Below are 18,465 nucleotides of genomic sequence, written 5' to 3'. Positions count from 1 at the left end.
AACCACTTGAATAACACACATGTCCAATGTTTGCTTGTACGATTAGACAGAGCAGGCAAGCCGACTATATTCAAGGTTAAAAGATGATCTCGAACTGTGCAGTGATTTATAACGTGGCTGTATAGTTCTATAACTCGGTGACATGACGAATGACTCATGTATCTGTATGTGGCGTGGATCTTGGTTTTTCACATCATCAAGGTGACCTTGTCCTGAACCTGAGTGTTGTGAACCAGCCCAGTTTCCTGCAGCTCACCAGTTCCACTCCATGCTGAGTCTTTGTGCAGCTGGCCAGCCTCAGTCCACATTAGCAATGACAGCCTTCGGCCAATTATTCTGCCACGACTTGCGATGGGCAAACAAACTCAGCTGAACATTTTACAGACTTTACATCCAACCCAGCTTTAACATAATCCAACTTAATCCTCTCTCTCAATCTGTGTGTGTGTGTGTGTGTGTGGGCGCTCAGTTTCACAAAGTTTCACAATTTTCTCCAAACAAAATCATTTCATAGAAAAGCTGGAAAAATCCTTTCAAGTGCCGAGTCAAACAAGGAAAGACAGGAGCGTTTCTGAATGGGTCTCTGGCTGCCAGTGTGAGAGGAGCCCCAGGCTGAAAACATTCACAGCCTCTGACTCTCCATCGCATTCAGCCGTGGTGCAACAAACTCTCTATTCACAACGAGGAACTTGGTCACAAGACTTACTACAGTAGCTGCATGTGCCTCGTGGCCATAAGAGCTGCCTGTCTGTCTGTTTGGGAGCCCCGCGCCTGAGACAAGATCCATAGTAAGATAAGAGCGTGATGGGCCACGAAGACATGTGAGGAGACGTTTAAAAACAGCGAGTGGACTGTTGTCAGTGTCAGGAAGCGATTCACTGCTTTTTTTCTTTTCATGAGGCCAACTTGTGATCAGATGAACTGACGGATACACCGTGTTCCATGAAGGGTCTAATTTGATACTCATTCAGACTAATTGTTAGAAAATAAGAGTTTTCTGTTAACCTCGAGTCTGCGCCATTGTTTCTGGACAATCTGAGTCACGTATAAAAGGCTAAACACAGTCATCACACTGTGCAGTGTATCTTTAAACCGTACAGTGTAACAACAGTGAGAATGAGCTCAGTGGGACTGTACTGAGGCACAGAGAGCAGGGCTTTGAGCTGAATGCTCACATCAGCGTTTCAGCATGCCCACGATGACAATGCAACATGCTGGTACTAAGCAGGTATTGTGTTTACTATTTTGCCTCAGAGGCCTATCTTATGTATGATCTGAAGCACTGGACAGATTTGAAACTAAGATGACAAAATATCAGGAGCTTCAATTGATTTTTCAATACAAATGGTTCATGGGTCTTTAAATTAAACTTTGTAGCATCCACTGCAGTGTGACGGTTAAAAATAGGCTCCCTGTGGCTGGGAGATTGAAGGTCACGGTGGAACCAAAGTCAGCAGAAGACGTTCTGGTAGTTTGATTGTTGTGACATTTCAGTCCAGATCAAAGTGTGGCTGGATTGACAGAAGCGTACAGGGAGAGGAGGCAGAAAGAAACAGATATGGAGCAAGTAGTGACAAACGCTCAAGTCCTCAAGAAGAGCAGGCTCCCGGAGGAAAGAGACTACCACCGCGGACCAACCCTCGGTTCACTCACAGCCAGCAGAATGCCAGCTGGCAGTCGCGATGTTGAGCCGTGCCAGGGACACCAACACACGGCACACGCACACAACGATAAACAGAGAATCACACGCCAGGGACTGAGAGAGCAGAACAAGTATGTGCACAGATCAACTATTTCAATCTGGAGCGGTAAGGATCGAGTTTGGTGACCTGGTTCCTTAGACGGTGTCACTTCATCCTTCAGAAGCAGACGGCCGTGGAAGGTCATTGTTACACCAACGACCCCATTGCGCTCGCACTTTCCTCATAGTTCAGCTGGGGGCTGACATTCCTGACATTAGTGCCACGCTTTACCTACTGAGCCTCTATTCACTGATGGGGGGGGGGGATGAACGTCACCAGAGTTACAGAGAACATTCTTACATACTGTACTGTAGGTCAAAGTTTATGTCTAATCAATCACACTGCCTGCCAGGGTTAGTGGTTCAATTCTCTGATAGGATTGACGGGCGGGGTTGAAACGTCACGTCGGGTCAGGAGGTTCATCATTCGCTGTGCAGTTTAAAGACAAGATTCGTGGAGCAGCAAACATGAAATCTTGCCCATCCTGGAGAGACGTGTGTGTTGTGTAGGTGAGGATCAGGAAGCGTGCGAATGAGCGAGGAAGGCTGTGCATGTATGGGTTTCTTTGTTTTCTCTGTGCGTGCTGCAGAGAGGCTGACATTTCAATGTAGTGCCAGTTTGCAGAGGGGGAGAGGAGCTTTAAGTATGATCATTAACCTCCTGTCAAACAGGCTTACAACACCCAATGCTGGGTAAGTGTGTCATGTCCTGTCATGTCCTTGTTCTCACCGATTTGGGACACAACCACATGCAGGAGTGAGCATGCAAGCAGTTATAACATGAATATAGAATACAGTCATTAAAGAGAGTATATTTAGAACGGCTGCATGACATTAGTTAAACATGTGATATGCAATATTGTTGTCACGTTTAGTTTTCATGATTTGACTTGCAATGAATAAACACTTTCATGTGTTTGTGCTTTGGGACTTGTACTCCCAAAAAAACAGCAGTTTCTCGTCTTGGCTCAATTTTAAATAGACAGAATTGCCCTGTGTTATTATTATTATTTTAATCATGTTTATCTGCAGTTTCACACGTTTCAGAAGCAGAGCACTAGCTAACTTTGTTTTTGTCGCTTACATTTGTGCTTCAATGCTTCCGACTTGTAGCCACCAGCTGTGAAAATATGTTGAAATGAACTGAAATGTATCTGCTCAGCACCAGCTCGTGCTCTGCTCCATCCGATTGGCCGGATACAGTGTGACATGCAGAGCATGAATGCACCTCGCACGGAAACATAACATTCAATGCAGTTCATAGTCTTTTTTTTTTTTTTTTTTTGCAACAATGATAAATATCGCGCAGCACTAATATCCAGCTATTTATATATCAATTATACTGCGGATTTATCCGTGTGTACATGGCCGTATTACACTGAAAGAACTCCCATCAATCATGACCCAGTGTGGTGCACGTTGGGAGTCACCCAGACCTGCAGACCGACATACCTCAGCTGCTCCCCGGTCACCAGCACCTCGGCCAGCCGCTCCAGCTCCGCAGCCTTCTTCTGCATGGTGTTCCCGATGCCGTCCATCTCCCTGCTGTCAAGGAATCAAACATATGGGCATCACAGAGCATTATGCAAGCATGCGAAATGAATGACTGCGATGAAAAACAAAGGCATGCGTCGATCCACGCGGTGATGATTGCGGAGAATAAACAATGCACCGGGCTCAGTGTTTCTGCTCACCTTTCGAACACCATGGACGCGCCGGAGTGAAGATATTCCCTGGAAGACTGGAGGTAGATACTATTCCATCCTGCGGGGAACATATGCAGGAACACGGACCCGGGGCAGCGCCTGTGTGCGCCAGAAGATATCTCTGCAACTGGTCACTTTTAATTCCTGGAATCAATTCTTGCACGCCCCAGCCAGTGCGTGCGCGCTCCTCGGCGGCTCGATGGTCGGTCGCTCCCGAGTGTCCGCGGTGCTCCGCGCGCTGCTGGGTTTGTTTGTTTGTCACTGACGCTGAGCCACAGCCACGGGCGGAGTGAGCGCACGTTTTCTGCACGAGCCAGCCTGTCCACAAAGCCCCCGCATTGGGAGGACTCGGCAGGCGTCACTGGGGGAGTTAACCGGAGGGGCGGGGATACCGATGTGCTCGTTTTACTCACCGTCATGTGCTGGAACCAGCGACGGGCGGAGATGGAGGGGACATTGATGGAATTTAACGATAATTTGTGATTATGCATTGCAGAACCTGCAAGTTATTTTGTATAGCACAAATAAGTGAGGACAGATAAACATGTATCCTGATTGATTGCATTATATTGAGCCTGTACAATGGATTGTGTAGTGGTGAACTTACACCTTACAGTGAAACAGTTCCTGGGTCGAATCCAGTTTGGAGGCCTTTCTATGTGGCGTTTGAGTCTACATGGATGTCATTTATATAGCACTTTACCAGTGCTTTACACTGTTGAAAGCATTCACCCACTGACATACGCACTGCGGCTGCAAGGTGCTCAATCCATCCACAGGAAGCAGTTTGGGATTTTGTGTCTTGCTTCAGGATACTTGGTATATGGACCGGGCATTTCTCAGTTTCTTAGTTTCCCCTCACACTCAGGAATCATGCATTTGATTACTTGGTGACTTTCATTTCTCTACCCGGTCAGTTCAGTGAAAATTTTTTCAAATGCACAATTGAAAATTATGTTTTTACAATGTGGTGTTAGGTATTCTTTATATTTAAAAAAAAAAATCAATATGCATCAGTGTCTCCAAACCTTCAGATTAAGATGGTATCCACCTACTATCTTTCCGACAATGCAAATGTTAGTTCAAGTTTGGAATCAAATTATTATAAAAGAATGAAATCATTTAAAGATTCTTGTGACTTTTGAACAGAATTCAACAGGAACACAGAAATGCCTTCAGGCATACGGGCTGCCTGCATGCTGCCAAATCCAATAAGAGCTTTTAACAAAATTACTTAAAGCATGCTTTAATTGTGGACTACATTGCAGTGGCTGTGGTATGACTGGCTAATCTTGGAGATGTAAACAATCACTTTCAAAAGATGAGAAATATCTAACACCTGACCAAATATTCAGCGAGTCTGGTTATTATTTTGTACTGATTATGGATGTCAGTAAAAAGAGAAGCTTCACAGGACTTCGATGTGTTAAACAAATCTGGATTAAATATATTCCAATACTGTATAAACATACATGTGTCTCTGAAGTGAATATAAAACTAACGCTTCCATCCAGTATAGATGAAGTCATCTGGTTTTTCATTGGTTCCATGGCTGTGTGTGTGTGTGTGTGTGTGTGTGTGTGTGTGTGTGTGTGTGTGTGTGTGTGTGTGTGTGTGTGTGTGTGTGTGTGTGTGTGTGTGTGTGTGTGTGTGTGTGTGTGTGTGTGTGTGTGTGTGTGTGTGTGTGTGTGTGTGTGTGTGTGTGTGTGTTACATACAAAATAGGTCTATAACGTATAAGCCCATTATTTAAATCGTCTCTTGCAGTGTGTGGCCACCTCCATTCACAGACTCGAAGTGAAAGAGCGCCACCCTCTGGCTGATGGGTACATTGCAGGAAGCTACACAAAGTAGGTTATTTGAATAATAAGACAGAAGAGCATTGGGGGGGTGTTGTGTGGCTTCAGCCAAAAGAGGGCAGCAAATGATTTAGACTAAAACTGTGCGCGTGTCATATTTTCTATATTTTCTTTTTACCGTAGAAATGTATCTGCCAATTTAAAAATGTATTTATATACCATATACCAAGTGACCATATTTGATGATTTCTGCATTTGTTGTTGCGCCTTTGAAACCAGCAACTGTACATTGATGAAAAACATAAACTGCATGATGAAGATGTAATACTAAACACTATAATAGGTGCTGCTGATGCTGCTGCTTGATGCTGCTGCGTGTTTTGCCTCCTTGCTCTGGCAAAAGCACATTTTCCTTCTAGTCAGTTCACCTGACTGATGCATTTTGCATGGGAATACGATAAATAAACCATACTAAACTGTGCCTGAGCACAACATTGGATATCTTTAGTGCCGTGTTGTAAAAACATACCTAACATTTTCAATAAGTCATACTCAGCTTACTTCTTGAAAATGTTGAATTATAGTCAGTTGTGTTCAGTAGCTTGTTACAAATCCGTGGCAGACATCTAGAGGCAGATTTATCCAAACAGGAGCCTTCCTAAGAAGGAAATTGTAAAGTATATGTAATATTGCTCAGTTTAATAATATTCAACATATTTCAAAGGTGTAAATGCCACATTGGGGTGTTTTATATTGACTCTGAAACAGTGACTATATCCTTACGTAACAATCTGGAGTGTTTCATTTTAATGAATGCTCTATAAAAGGTTAACAGTGTGTAAATACTGAATTCACAGGCTCAATAAGAAGAGCTTCCACTAAAGGTTAGATGAGCTGACAACCATTTTTAGAAAGATATATATTTGTTTGGGTATGTGCAAAAGCAATTTCTCCTCTAAATTTGCTTTTTAAAGATGTTTAGATTCTTCCCTGTGATGCAGTTATGGTGCAGGGCCTTTGAAGTTGGCATTTTTCTGAATATCAATGAGATAGAGGGATTTCATGAAATAAATATTTAATGATTCATATTGAGGTGTTGCATTTTTAATTATGCTCTCCTTTGCAAAACAGAGTGAAATGTCCAGAAACCCATGCCCTGTATTTGCAGTCCACATTGTCTCTTTGAATTTTGAACAGGTTTTAGGCACAACTGCTGAAAAATCTCAAATCCCCTTCTAAATATCTCTTGTTTTTCAAGCTATGTGAATTCTGCACCCTTCAGCACACATGCTTTAACAAAATCCACACTCAAAAAAAGATTTTGATTTTAATGCTACATTTTACAAATTAAGGCTGCTTGCTGTCTCTACTGCATTAGAGATCTGTCAGCTTTGGTGTGAGTGTTGTGCCAATAAAACAGTGAACTAATTAGGAATGGCAATATTTTCTATGGGAAAGCCACGGATCACGTTTGGCCTGTGGGCCTTATGTTTGACAACCCTGCAATTTTCAAGTAATAAATGTTAAAAGTATGAACATTATTGTCTTAAATTGATCCGCTACGGTAGCAGAGGGTCAATACCTTTTATAAAAAGTCACACTGAGGATCAGATTTCTGATGTGTAGTCATTATTTATGTAATATCTTTGATGAACAATAAATACATAAGTTAAATAAAACAATGCCATGTCAAAGCCAGTTTTAAGATGTGTTGCTTGTTTACCTACCAAAATCAGCAAGTTGTCCGACTCCATTAAATCGATTAAACTTGAAGTTTGAAATTGCATCACGAGATGTATTGAGTCGCTGAAAGCAGCAGCAGGAGTGACTCCTGAGATATCACAGGCTGAAGGTCTTGGCTGCTACACAGTCGTGTTTTCTATGTGATAAGGTGATGAAGGTCATTTACTAGACATAATCCACCACAACTGCCAACCAAGAAGAAGAGGCAACACTTTGGAGGACACTCTGGTGCAAAAGTCATTTAACTCTGCCAAAAGACACAAGATCTACATATCACTTCGTGCTCCTTTAAGTGTGTGTGTGGTGTGTGTGTGTGTGCGTGTGTGTGTGTGTGTGTGTGTGTGTGTGTGTGTGTGTGTGTGTGTGTGTGTGTGTGTGTGTGTGTGTGTGTGTGTGTGTGTGTGTGTGTGTGTGTGTGTGTGTGTGTGTGTGTGTGTGTGTGTGTGTTCTGCAGTGAATATCTAATATGAAACTGTGATGGTGATTTGAATTCAGAGTTGAGAAGTACTATCATTGGTAAATTGTGATGTACTGGGCTTGGAATAATAACACGATAAAGTATGAGTGCACGGTTGATGAGAAATCTCAGGAGACAATCCTGCCTTTTCGTGTCTTTCTGCTCACATTTTGTAGAAGCTGGATTGTGTCTAAGCAGCTTTATTGGACTGAATTATCATTTGAAGAAGTCACAACCATGGCAGTGCATCCTTTATTATAGGCAATCAGGTAAATTTAGCTCTTAATACTGCCAAAAGCATTTGTAAATGTTTTTCTATTGAGCATTTCTATTTTTTCTGTCACTTATCTTCACTTCCTAAGACTACTTTAAATTTAAATTTATTTTAATCCTTTCAAATCCTATGCTTCTACTTTGGTTTCTTAAAATCGTTGACCGTGCTCATGTAACAGGGAACAGGTTACCGCATGTAGTAGAAAGCAGCACACCTGCAGATTTGCATTCCACCTCAGTAATGCATTGCTTCATTTCAATAATGATCATCTGCTTGGATCAAAGTTTGTTTGATATAATTTGTGCAATCACTATGTGTAGTTCCCTAGTAAATAAATAAAGTGGCTCTATTATAGCTACCTTCAACTGACTGTAATATCCAGAAATGTTCTTTCTTTTTAACATAATGTGCACTTTGCCGCCTCAGGCTCACACACTTCATTATATGTACGGTACACTGTGTTAGTAGGTGGGTCATGCAGAGGTTGGGAACATGTATAACAAACAGGATCTCTGTGTTTTTCTGCCTTCGAGGTAACAAAACTCAATCCTGAGATTTTTTTTATACTCTCACAGACTTACTAAATTCTCCTCTCGAGAAACGCCTCGAACACAAGTTTGTTTTTTTCCACTCACTACATTTATGAAGTTATTAGCTCCTGAGACCAAATGTCCAAAAGCCGATATTTGGAGAAAAAAAAAGGTTGTCATAAGAATTACAGTCACATTTCGATTAGAGACCGTCACATCTCTTGGTGGACATATGAATGGAGTCAAAGAATCACCATAATTGTTGGTTGCTTGAATCATAGATGCCGTAACAAAATGCATAGACAACACAAAATGGTAAAGTGAATGGAAAGTGGCATTAACGCCACTGTCAGTAAGCTTTGTTCTACACGGGTGTATTAGGTTTGTGGTGTAATGACCATTCTTCCATGTTCCAGCGTCCAATTATTGTCATTACTTCACAAGCGGAATGTGGACTGAACCCACACAAACCCAAAGACAGAATTTTCAGTCTGTCTTCTTGTTGCTCAGTTGATGATTTCTTTTCAATGAGAACCCAATGATGAACGTACCGGGTTTTCCTATAGAAGCTTGTATGTTTGTCCCTGCTGGTGTTTCTGTTCTGGTGAGAACTGTTTACTCTCCTGCCCTGCCCTCCGCTCCCTGTGACCTTTGTCCTCTAACATAGACAACCTGTCCCCAACTGCTGCCACCAAGTGTCCAAATCAGACAACAACAAAGTACCCATCCATCCATCCATCCATCCATTTTCTCTCACTTATCCGTTTCCGGGTCGTGGGGGTGGCAGTCTGAGCACCGTCACCCAGATCACATTGCACCGATTAAGAACCTTTCCTGCAGGTGGTGAGCCCACGGGAACAAACGTAACCAAATAAACTAAATTACCTGCCAACATTAAGTATAAATGGCCCTTAGATTTGGATTTTAATCTAAAAGCACACTTATATATACGACACAGTCCTGTTGCATTCACACGATTTCACGATTATACGAATCTGCTTCAACACTTTTCTCCTGAGCAGGTTTGACGAGAAATGGGTCCAAATTCAGTCGTTTCAAAAAACATGAAGCTTATTTATCCCGAATGAGATAAGCCTGTTCTGAAGTACAAAAACTTCAAGTGGTGAATCAGTATGGAGGGGAAAAGAGGCGGCTCTGATGCCAAGTAATAATCCATTTGATAAGAGATGATGGTGAACCAGAGCGTGGGTGGTGCTTTAACATTAATATTAAACTGCACAGAAATGTATTTGAAATGACATTCTGCTATTAAAAATTTATTTGGAATTTTGGGGATTACTTTAAAATGTAGTACCAGCAACTGTTGGTAAACATTTAATGACTACAAAAGTGTGTCAGGTTTGTATTAAGTATGGACTGTCCTTTAAAAACAACCATTCTCACCTGTTTCAATCCCCCTCATCCTTCTGAACCCCAAACTGACGAGGGAGACTAAACACTGGTTTAGAGTTAGAAAAACTCACATCGAAGGCATATTGATAGTATTCACACAGAGATACGGTGCTAGTGCAATTTTCTGTTGGAAATAAAAGCTCATACATTAGTGGGTAAAACTTTATTCTGTACACTAAGAGGTTAGCAGAGTCATAGACAAAGTTCAAAAGATTGAGCAAGATACAACGAAACAGATGGAAAGAAAAGATTAAAAAAGAAAGTTGTTCCCATGTCATCCATCACATTTCATGAAGTCATTTCCTACGTCCTCTAGCCTTTAAAAGAAGCATCTAAGAAGTCTGTGCCACTCATGTACGTAATGCATTAAAGTGCAGCGTGGCGCCGTGATTTTCTATGAGAATTTTCAAAAGCACCCGACGGCTGCAGGGCAAATTCAGAAACCAGAAAGGCGAAGGGATAATTACATTGTCTTCAACCTGGATGAATTCTCTCGTCAGTAATGAAGTTTTGCATAGGCATGCGATCATCTTTGAAGTCCTTTAAACAACACAAAGCACATTGAACGACTGACTCTCTTGTCTACATTTAAAATAATGACATACCTAAATATTAAACCTTGTGTCATTCAACACTTTCATTCCTTTCATTCCCATTAACAAGATGAGTTTTGTTAGAAAACACCGTAGTTATAAAATGTGTAAACAAAAATGTACTTTTCTTTTTAATGACATGAGCATCAAACATCAGACTTCACAGATAAAAGAAGTAGAATTAAACACGCCGAAGTGACGCCAGCCCCTTCTGGTTTTGGTTTTTCTGCCACTTTAACCTCTACGCATAATTTTATTCACAGTTGTGTTTGGCTTGTTTTCCTCAGAAGCAGCTACTTTAAATAGTCAAAGATTCACTACAAGCATCCTTCCCTGCATTTCAAACATACTCCACTCTCTGAAGAGTTGACAAGAGTTCACGGATTTCACAGAGTATTGCACCCTCTTGTCACACATTACCTGTTTGTTTGTTTTCGAAGCAAAGAAGAAATAAAAAGCCCACATGGGTAGTATGTGGCTCCAGGCACTTTATGTCTCAACAATAAAGACTCCTCCTCCTCCTCCAGAATGGGGTTATATACAAATGTAGGAAAAGTCCAGGTTTTTCCCAACAGATAGGTTATTAAGGCACGTGAATTTAATGTATCTGGTGTGAAGTTTGGTGAGTGCTGAGTAGAAGATACAGAAAATTTAGTGTTCATTCCTTTTCTCTTGCTTCGTCTTGTTTTGCATCCAGTTGTCTTTGGGTTTAGGTCTTTGGAGAATCGCCTTTTGCTGGAAAAACAAAACAAAAAACAAAACACAAATCACTTTATAAGTACTGCCTCATTTAAATGCAGTCAGACATATTTCCTTTATTCTTTCATTAACCTTCACTACACATATCGAATTCTCCTGATTCATCCAGGTTTGACTGACGGTGGCTCTAGCCTGTCTCAGATGAACCAACCATCAAGAGGATGACACAGAAAGACACACGTGTACGGGCAATGGAGTGACCAATTGACCAGAGTTTGCATTGTGGAGGAAGCTATAGTAGAAGAAAACTCATGCAGGTACAAGAAAAAGACTGAAACTCCACAGAGAATAGAAATCAAGTGTTTTTGTTGTGAGGAATCTTAACCACTACTTCACGCCTGAAGAAGGCTCATAAACCAGCAAGAATTGTGTGCAATTATTAGACACTCATGGACGACTGTGCCCTAATAATATACTCCTAAATAACACCTCAAATAATTGAATAATCAAATGATGTTTTGCCATGAACAGTTTCTCTTGTTGGCAGGGTTCATATCTTCATACAAAGTGATTTGTACTCGGTGCTACATGAGCATACAATATGTATATATGTAAAGTAATGGAACACCTCTCACATAAAAGTGCATTGTTTACAGCGTCTCCTTCTATGTTTCTGTTGTGCTCTTACCAACTCAATCGTCCTTTTTGGCTATCTCTGTATCCTGCGAGGCGTCCTTCACTGGCACCACTGCACACATCACAGGAGGAGATCAGTACGTTATGACACTTCACTGCAAAACCATATTTTCGTTTTCCATACTGACAAGTCTGAGTGGGCTTGATGTGACTTTACAAGCAGACTAAACTGTGGTCGCAACGACATTCCTTCGAAACCACATCTGGTTCCCCTGAAGAGGTTTACAAGTGAATTACCTTAAAACACACACACACACACACACACACAACACACACACACACACACACACACACACACACACACACACACACACACACACACACACACACACACACACACACACACACACACACACACACACACACACACACACACACCTTCCTGGGAAAGAAAGCTCATAAAAGTTATGCAAAGCAGCACGTCTTCCTCACCAGACCAGTATTCTACACGTGCTGCCTAGAGGGACGTCTCAGTCCTAAAAGTACAGCATGTTCTCTGGGATGCATGCAGATGTGAAAAGCATGAAGCTTGCCTTAAACCATAAGTTAAAAGTGTTCAAGTTACACTGTTTTTTAAAATTGTTATTGTGGATTTTTTTCTTTCACCTTAAGACGGCAAATAATAAGATTGAGTGCTCCTCTCTCTCTCTCTCTCTCTCTCTCTCTCTCTCTCTCTCTCTCTCTCTCTCTCTCTCTCTCTCTCTCTCTCTCTCTCTCTCTCTCTCTCTCTCTCTCTCTCTCTCTCTCTCTCTCTCTCTCTCTCTCTCTCTCTCTCTCTCTCTCTCTCTCTCTCTCTCTCTCTCTCTCTCTCTCTCCAACTTTATTCAGTGTGTTCATCACTATGAGAAGGTAAGGAATTTAACATGTTTCAAATGAAGCTGATGAGCGTGCATTACTTCGCGACACGGTATGATGACTGGAATCCTGCTGGGCCTGTGCGGTGTTTGCATTGTCCTGCGTAATTCGAAGCAGCGACTCAGGATTTGTCCAGGAGGCACTTCTCAACAGAGCACAGTGAGCGAGAGACGCCTGACTGGAGCTGTTGTGCTCACAACATGCTATAATCAAGACGAGCGCTCATTCTCTCACCCTCAATGTGTGCGTATGCGTGTGTGCGACCGTCTTCTTTGCGTCTCACACTGTGCCGTCTGTTCAGCCTGAAGGCCCAACAATATCCTGTTCATCCTGTCAGCCTCGAGCAGTCGCAGAATTACACTTCTGACAGATTGATTATGACGAGAACAATTGAAGTTTTAAATCAAAGACGCGCTGAATACCTGTTCAGTCACTCAGGATCTGAACTACAAGAATGTTTAATGTGAAAAGAAGACAGATTGGTCACCTGAATGTGTGAAGAACTATTAACTGTTCACCTACATGTGAAAAAGGTCTTATTGAGCAAGACTTTCACACAAACCTCTTACTGCCTGTTTGCCCTTGCTCAGGTCCTCACTTTGCATTAGATTGCCAGCTATGGGCCAGTGGCAATGTTGCAATGTTTTCCTCCACCCAGAAAGCTGTCTTGGAAATTAGCACGATGTTTTGAAGTTAAAGTTAGCGTGACAAGTTCTGCCAAATTAACATTTCTATGTTTCATCAAGTAAATCACTAAAGCCGTAAACCTGTCAGAGCCTCAATCAAAGCTCTCCTCAACAATGACAGCCGTAATACACGGAAACTCTGCTATTCTTATACAACATGCTTCATTGCGGTGTATCATCTGTCAAATGCATAATAAAAGGAAAGTATGCTTCAGTAAGTGTTTTTAAGTGGATTGATGTGAAGTTGTATACCTTCAGGTGAAGGTTCAGGTGGTGCTGCTGCTGCTGCTGAAGCTGCGTGTACAGTCGCTGGGACCTCTGCAGTCTGGAGCTTCTTGGCAGCTTCTGGAGCTGTGGAGGCTGCTGCTGTGGTTGGAGACACCGAAGGCATGTCTGGAATAGTTGCTGCAGCAATGGCTGTGTTTATTACCAACTCGGCAGGTTCATCAGGCAGCGAGGGTTCAGCTGGTGCTGCAGCTTCACTTGGAGCTGGAGCACTCTCTGTTGCCTCCACCGGGGCAGCAGCGACTTCTGCTGGAGCCTCAGCAGCGACTTCTGCTGGCGCCTCAGCAACGACATCTGCTGCAGCCTCAGCAGTGACATCTGCTGGCGCCTCAGCAGCGACTTCTGCTGGAGCCTCAGCAGCGACTTCTGCTGGAGCCTCAGCAGCGACTTCTGCTGGCGCCTCAGCAGCTACTTCTGCTGGAGCCTCAGCAGCGACTTCTGCTGGAGCCTCAGCAGCGACTTCTGCTGGCGCCTCAACAGCGACTTCTGCTGGAGCCTCGGCAGCGACTTCTGCTGGAGCCTCGGCAGTGACTTCTGCTGGAGCCTCGGCAGTTGCTTCTCCTGGCACCTGCAGAGCCTCAGCCGCTTCTGTTGAGACATCAGCAGCTACTTCTCCAGAAGACTGCACCGCCTCAGCTATTTCTGTGGTTGCCTCTGGAGCCACTTCTGCAGGAGCCTGGACGACCTCAGCTACTTCTGTTGGAACCTTGGTAGCTTCTTCCACAGTAGTTTTCGCAGGTTCAACTACTTCTGCTGGTGCTTCAGTTGTCACTTCCACGGAAGCTTGAGCCTTCTCCTCAACTTCTACGGTCTCCACTGGCTCCGGCACAACAGATTCAGCAGCAACCTTGGCCTCGGCCTCCACTGCTTCAACAGATTCAACAGCAGGGGTCTCGACAAGGGCCGCAACCTCCAGAGGGGCCTCCTCCACTACAGTTTCTACAGGGGCTGCTTCCTCCACTGCTGCTGGAGCAGCCTCGGGCTCAGCTGAGTCTCCTCCTGGAAGAGAAGCTGCAGCTTCTGGAAGAGACTCTTCAGTGACCGCAGCTTCTGGCTCGGGCTCAGAGGCAGCGACAACGTCTTCCCCAGAGCCAAGATCTTCCTTGGCCTCCAGGGCCACTAGAACGGCCTCTTTCTCATCATCTGTCCCCGGATGAAGACCGTTTGGTATAGCTGTCTGCACAGGCAGCTGCATCTGGTCTTCAATGGTTTGGGCATCTTCTGCAATGTGACCATTTTGGATTGCTGTGAAGGAGAAAATAGGAATTTGTTAAGTTCACAAGTGGCCAACATCCTGTTATCAGAGCGTTCATAGAGAAGTGTCATGTTAAATACATATCAGCACAAAGAAAAACAATGTCCTAAGACATGTTCTGGGACATTCGCAGAAGATTTAATTCTGTCCTTGAGCCTGCATATTAGTTGAATTTCAGAATTTGGATATAAATATTTTTAAGGGGTGTCCTGTCCCTGACCCAGCTTTTTTATACATTTTTCTGGCATCAAATTTAAGCTTATATTTGAGACAAACTATCTTTTTTGTTATTTCCAGCATCTGATTAATTTCTTCTACATATGGCTGCAATGTTTTATAGTTGAAATGCCTCGCAAATAACTGAATTATGCTTTTATTCATTTATATTATGCAGTGTAAGAGGTTTTTTGCAACTGAGGCTTACTTCATTCATCAAATCCCAAAATCCAAATCGTTAAATACAGCGAACTGTGTTGTAAGTCAGCATGAAATGCACAAGAATGTCCACTGGTGATGAAAACATCCTTTCATTTCCCGAGTTTAAACGGATTTATTGAAGTCTGAGTTTGTCTAAAGCTTCGAAAGTGCACATGTACTTTGAGAGGAAATCAGATCCACGTGACGTGTGTTTGCAGCATGTGAAGAGATGCCTCCACCTTTATTCTCATTCCTCTGTCCCTGTTCTTTCAGAGCTTTGAAGCTTCCCTCAGGTGAAACCACTGGGCAATGGAGAAGAATAATGGGCTTGGAGACTTCGACTCAAATGTCAGAAACTGAATCGTTTATCTCAGTTACTGGCCCAACAGACACGTTTGATCAGTCTTGTTCAACAGCTACACATTGTTGACATTGTTCACAAGTGAGACAAACCAGAAGGCCTCAGTTAGCTGAATGGGTGGATAATTTGGACGGTGCAGCTTCCTGATTTTATGTGTCTGTCAGAAGAGCTCAAAAGGGCTGAGAGTGATGGGTGGAAGGGAATGTGATGGCCTGGCAACTTGTGGGAAAGTGAACCAGTGAAAGGACACGCGGCACCAAAAGATGTTGCAATAAAACACTTAGTTGGGTCACATTTTGGAAATAAATGCAAATTTACTAAAGTGGGAGCTTCCTTTTTTTTTTGAAACTGTCACTATATTTTTTTTTTCCCACCAACCCAAGTCTATTGAATCTATTTCAGAGATTTAACACATTATTTCCTAGTAAGTTCGCTTCTTTATTTATTACTTGTTTTTCACAAATTTTCACAGAAAGCTGTAGTCACCCAGAAATGTTGTTTCACACTTTGAATGTGTGCCTTTGGGTTGAGACAGACACTGTCGGTGCAGGCATGGATGAACCGCCTGTCAACATGATTTACCAGCCAAAGATGACAGAGGACCCAGTCAAAACAGTGCCATGGCCAGCCAGAGCAGGGGTAAGAGAGGCTGGGGGAGGGGTGGGATGAGACTGATGGAGGTTTCAGTGGCATACAGCTGGTTTGTTAGACAGACTGCACACTGTACGGTCTGAATCTTCCACCCATGCAGATACACTCAAGAAAGCTGAGAAAAGAGTACAATAACTGGTTTTCTAGCCGGGGGTGATGTAAGAGCCTGGAAAGGCTCCTCCAGGTTGACCGAAGCAGCCCGGCTGTTGAGACAAAGCCCTAACATAAGCTTTACATCATGCCATAAGGGAAATAGGACATGCTATACATGAACAAAGAGAAACTGTTCCGGGCAGAATGAGCAAAGTTGCTTAATTAGAGAAAGCATTGAAATCCTTTCATCATCCTGGTCTATACACTGTGGATAAATCGTCCCACTTTCTAACAAGGGCACTGACTGTCGTGGTGTATGTGGGGAGCTGCAGTGAGAACATACTGTACATGCAGCTGTGCCTGGCATGACATAGCCATGTGCCAGTATAGGCTATTGGGAGGCATGAATGGACAATCATGGACTGTGTCAGACCATTTGGTGGGTGTCTGCACAAGCTTGACCACATAGTACATGTATGCAAAACCTACACAAACCAAAGCAATTCAACTTGAGAGTGACATTTAGATTTACAACTATATAAGAGCATTGCTATGCTGTTATATACGCATGCTGTACCCTGAGGGCATCAGGGCTCTCCTCACAATTGTCTTTTGCAGTGAAAAAAACAAGCGTTGTTATTGTGCTGTATGTGTCAACATCTCAATCTGGTTTCAGAGGATACAGTTCAGTTGCATGAAAACAAGTGATGGGTAATATTGGTGAAGGCTGGCGAGGATCGTGTAAAATGTAAAAGAATTAAACTGGACCTCACATCAACTATGTAGGAACAGGAAGACTCTGGTTTCTCCTGTTCAACACAACTTCCTAAACAAATAGGATCAGTTTTATAACCTAAACAATGAAAGTATGTGAGAACTCATTATGCATCTCCTCTTATCAAGACAGCACACCATGTAAACAATAGAAAGTGACAGACATAAGGACATTGATAACTTCAAAATTACAAAGCCCATACACACCACAGTATGGACCGTGCAGCTATATAATCTCTTGGTGCCATTTGAAAAACATCTGTAGTCATGAATCACACTAACGCAGCCTGGTTGTGAGAAGGTTGCTTTGCAAGTCTCCCCTCAGGCTGCAAATAGACACCTCCACACTCTCAGCTGGCTTTCACGCAGAGCTGCTGTACATGCAGACCCAGATAAGTTTTTACCAACCTGAAGGCTCACATTGCTTTATGGAATGAAGTTTGTGAGACAAACATGGTGAGATAAGTCAGCTCTTCCTCAGGCTGCTTTCACAGGTAAAATTACAAGATGAGTTTTGTGTTGACTCGCAGAGATTGTGAAGCAGGAAAAAGCCTGGTTATAAATAAACAAGAAGCTCTTGTGGGAAATGATGAGAAAATGACTGAACATGAATAATTCTGCCTATGGGATACTAAAGTATGCTGTGCAGCAGAGTGTGAGAGAGAAAGCACACGGTGTACCAGATCAAGAGGCTGCACACACACACACACACACACACACACAAACACACACAACATACTTACACACACCCCCTAAGCAAAGCTTCACTGAATTAAAGTCATTTAGAGTTGAAGAAGCTCCTTGGTTTAAAGTCCCTCACTCTATAAGAGTAAAGGGTACATTTAGACATCTAAAGTCTACAAAAGGTTGGGTTTTTGGGGTTGTTGTTTTTTTACTTACCAACTGTGGTTCCATTGGCCTCTTCAGGCTTTGTACCTGGTCTCTTCTCTTGGTCCACAGTCTGTGCACTGGAGGAAGAACACCCCATGTTTGGGACAAAAATTTAAATAAAAAAATAAAACAAGCGGCGCTTAAAAACTCGGAAGCTGCTGCAGGAGCAAGTCAACACAAGTCTCAGCACTTTCAGTTTTCAAGGACAGATTCAGCCCGGCAGTGAAAACTTTTGCTCCAGTTCCTAATAGTGACTGGACACCATTATCCCCTCTTGTGTAACTGTGGATTCATGCATGGCCTGCTGCCTTTCTCGCCTCAGACAACAATCTGTTCGGAGCATGCAGCTGAGCAATGCAGGCAGTACTGTTTCCTGACTGCCTCCTGCTCACAGGCACACTATTCATGGAGGAGGAGGAGGAGGAGGAGGAGGAGGAGGAGGAGGAGGAGACAAACATGTGCATTAAGTGTCCTCCCCTTCATTGGAGGCTCTCCTTTAAAAAGAAAAAACGTTCACCACCCTGTGGTCATGTGTAGGATAGCGTGT

General features: G+C 43.0%; 2 protein-coding genes across 3 annotated transcripts in view; both read right to left on the bottom strand.

The window, feature by feature from the left end:
• The window catches only part of deptor (DEP domain containing MTOR-interacting protein), a 29,341-nt gene extending 25,554 nt beyond the window's left edge, over positions 1-3,787 (bottom strand). Inside the window, exons 1-2 of one of the 2 annotated variants that reach the window (XM_080472573.1) lie at positions 3,436-3,787; positions 3,194-3,286 (exon numbers count right to left, since the gene is read on the bottom strand). In XM_080472573.1, coding sequence (XP_080328699.1) covers positions 3,194-3,286; positions 3,436-3,518 — 176 coding nt within the window. In that variant the 5' untranslated portion in view covers positions 3,519-3,787. The remainder of the gene's footprint in view (positions 1-3,193; positions 3,287-3,435) is intronic. The other variant, XM_080472572.1, reaches the window with a different exon arrangement.
• Positions 3,788-9,809: 6,022 nt separating this feature from the next.
• Positions 9,810-18,318, bottom strand: LOC308114135 (uncharacterized protein). Its single transcript, XM_080470807.1, has 4 exons — positions 17,928-18,318; positions 13,444-14,721; positions 11,643-11,702; positions 9,810-10,990 (listed from the first exon to the last, which is right to left on the bottom strand). The coding sequence occupies exons 1-3, from the start codon at positions 18,013-18,015 to the stop codon at positions 11,647-11,649; spliced, it is 1,422 nt and encodes a 473-aa protein (XP_080326933.1). The 5' UTR covers positions 18,016-18,318; the 3' UTR covers positions 9,810-10,990; positions 11,643-11,646.
• Between the last annotated feature and the right edge of the window lie 147 nt (positions 18,319-18,465).

The sequence above is a fragment of the Lipophrys pholis genome (genome assembly GCF_963383615.2).
Source record: "Lipophrys pholis genome assembly, chromosome: 9".
Lineage (NCBI taxonomy): Eukaryota > Metazoa > Chordata > Actinopteri > Blenniiformes > Blenniidae > Lipophrys > Lipophrys pholis.
This window is presented reverse-complemented; position numbering and strand designations above follow the sequence as displayed.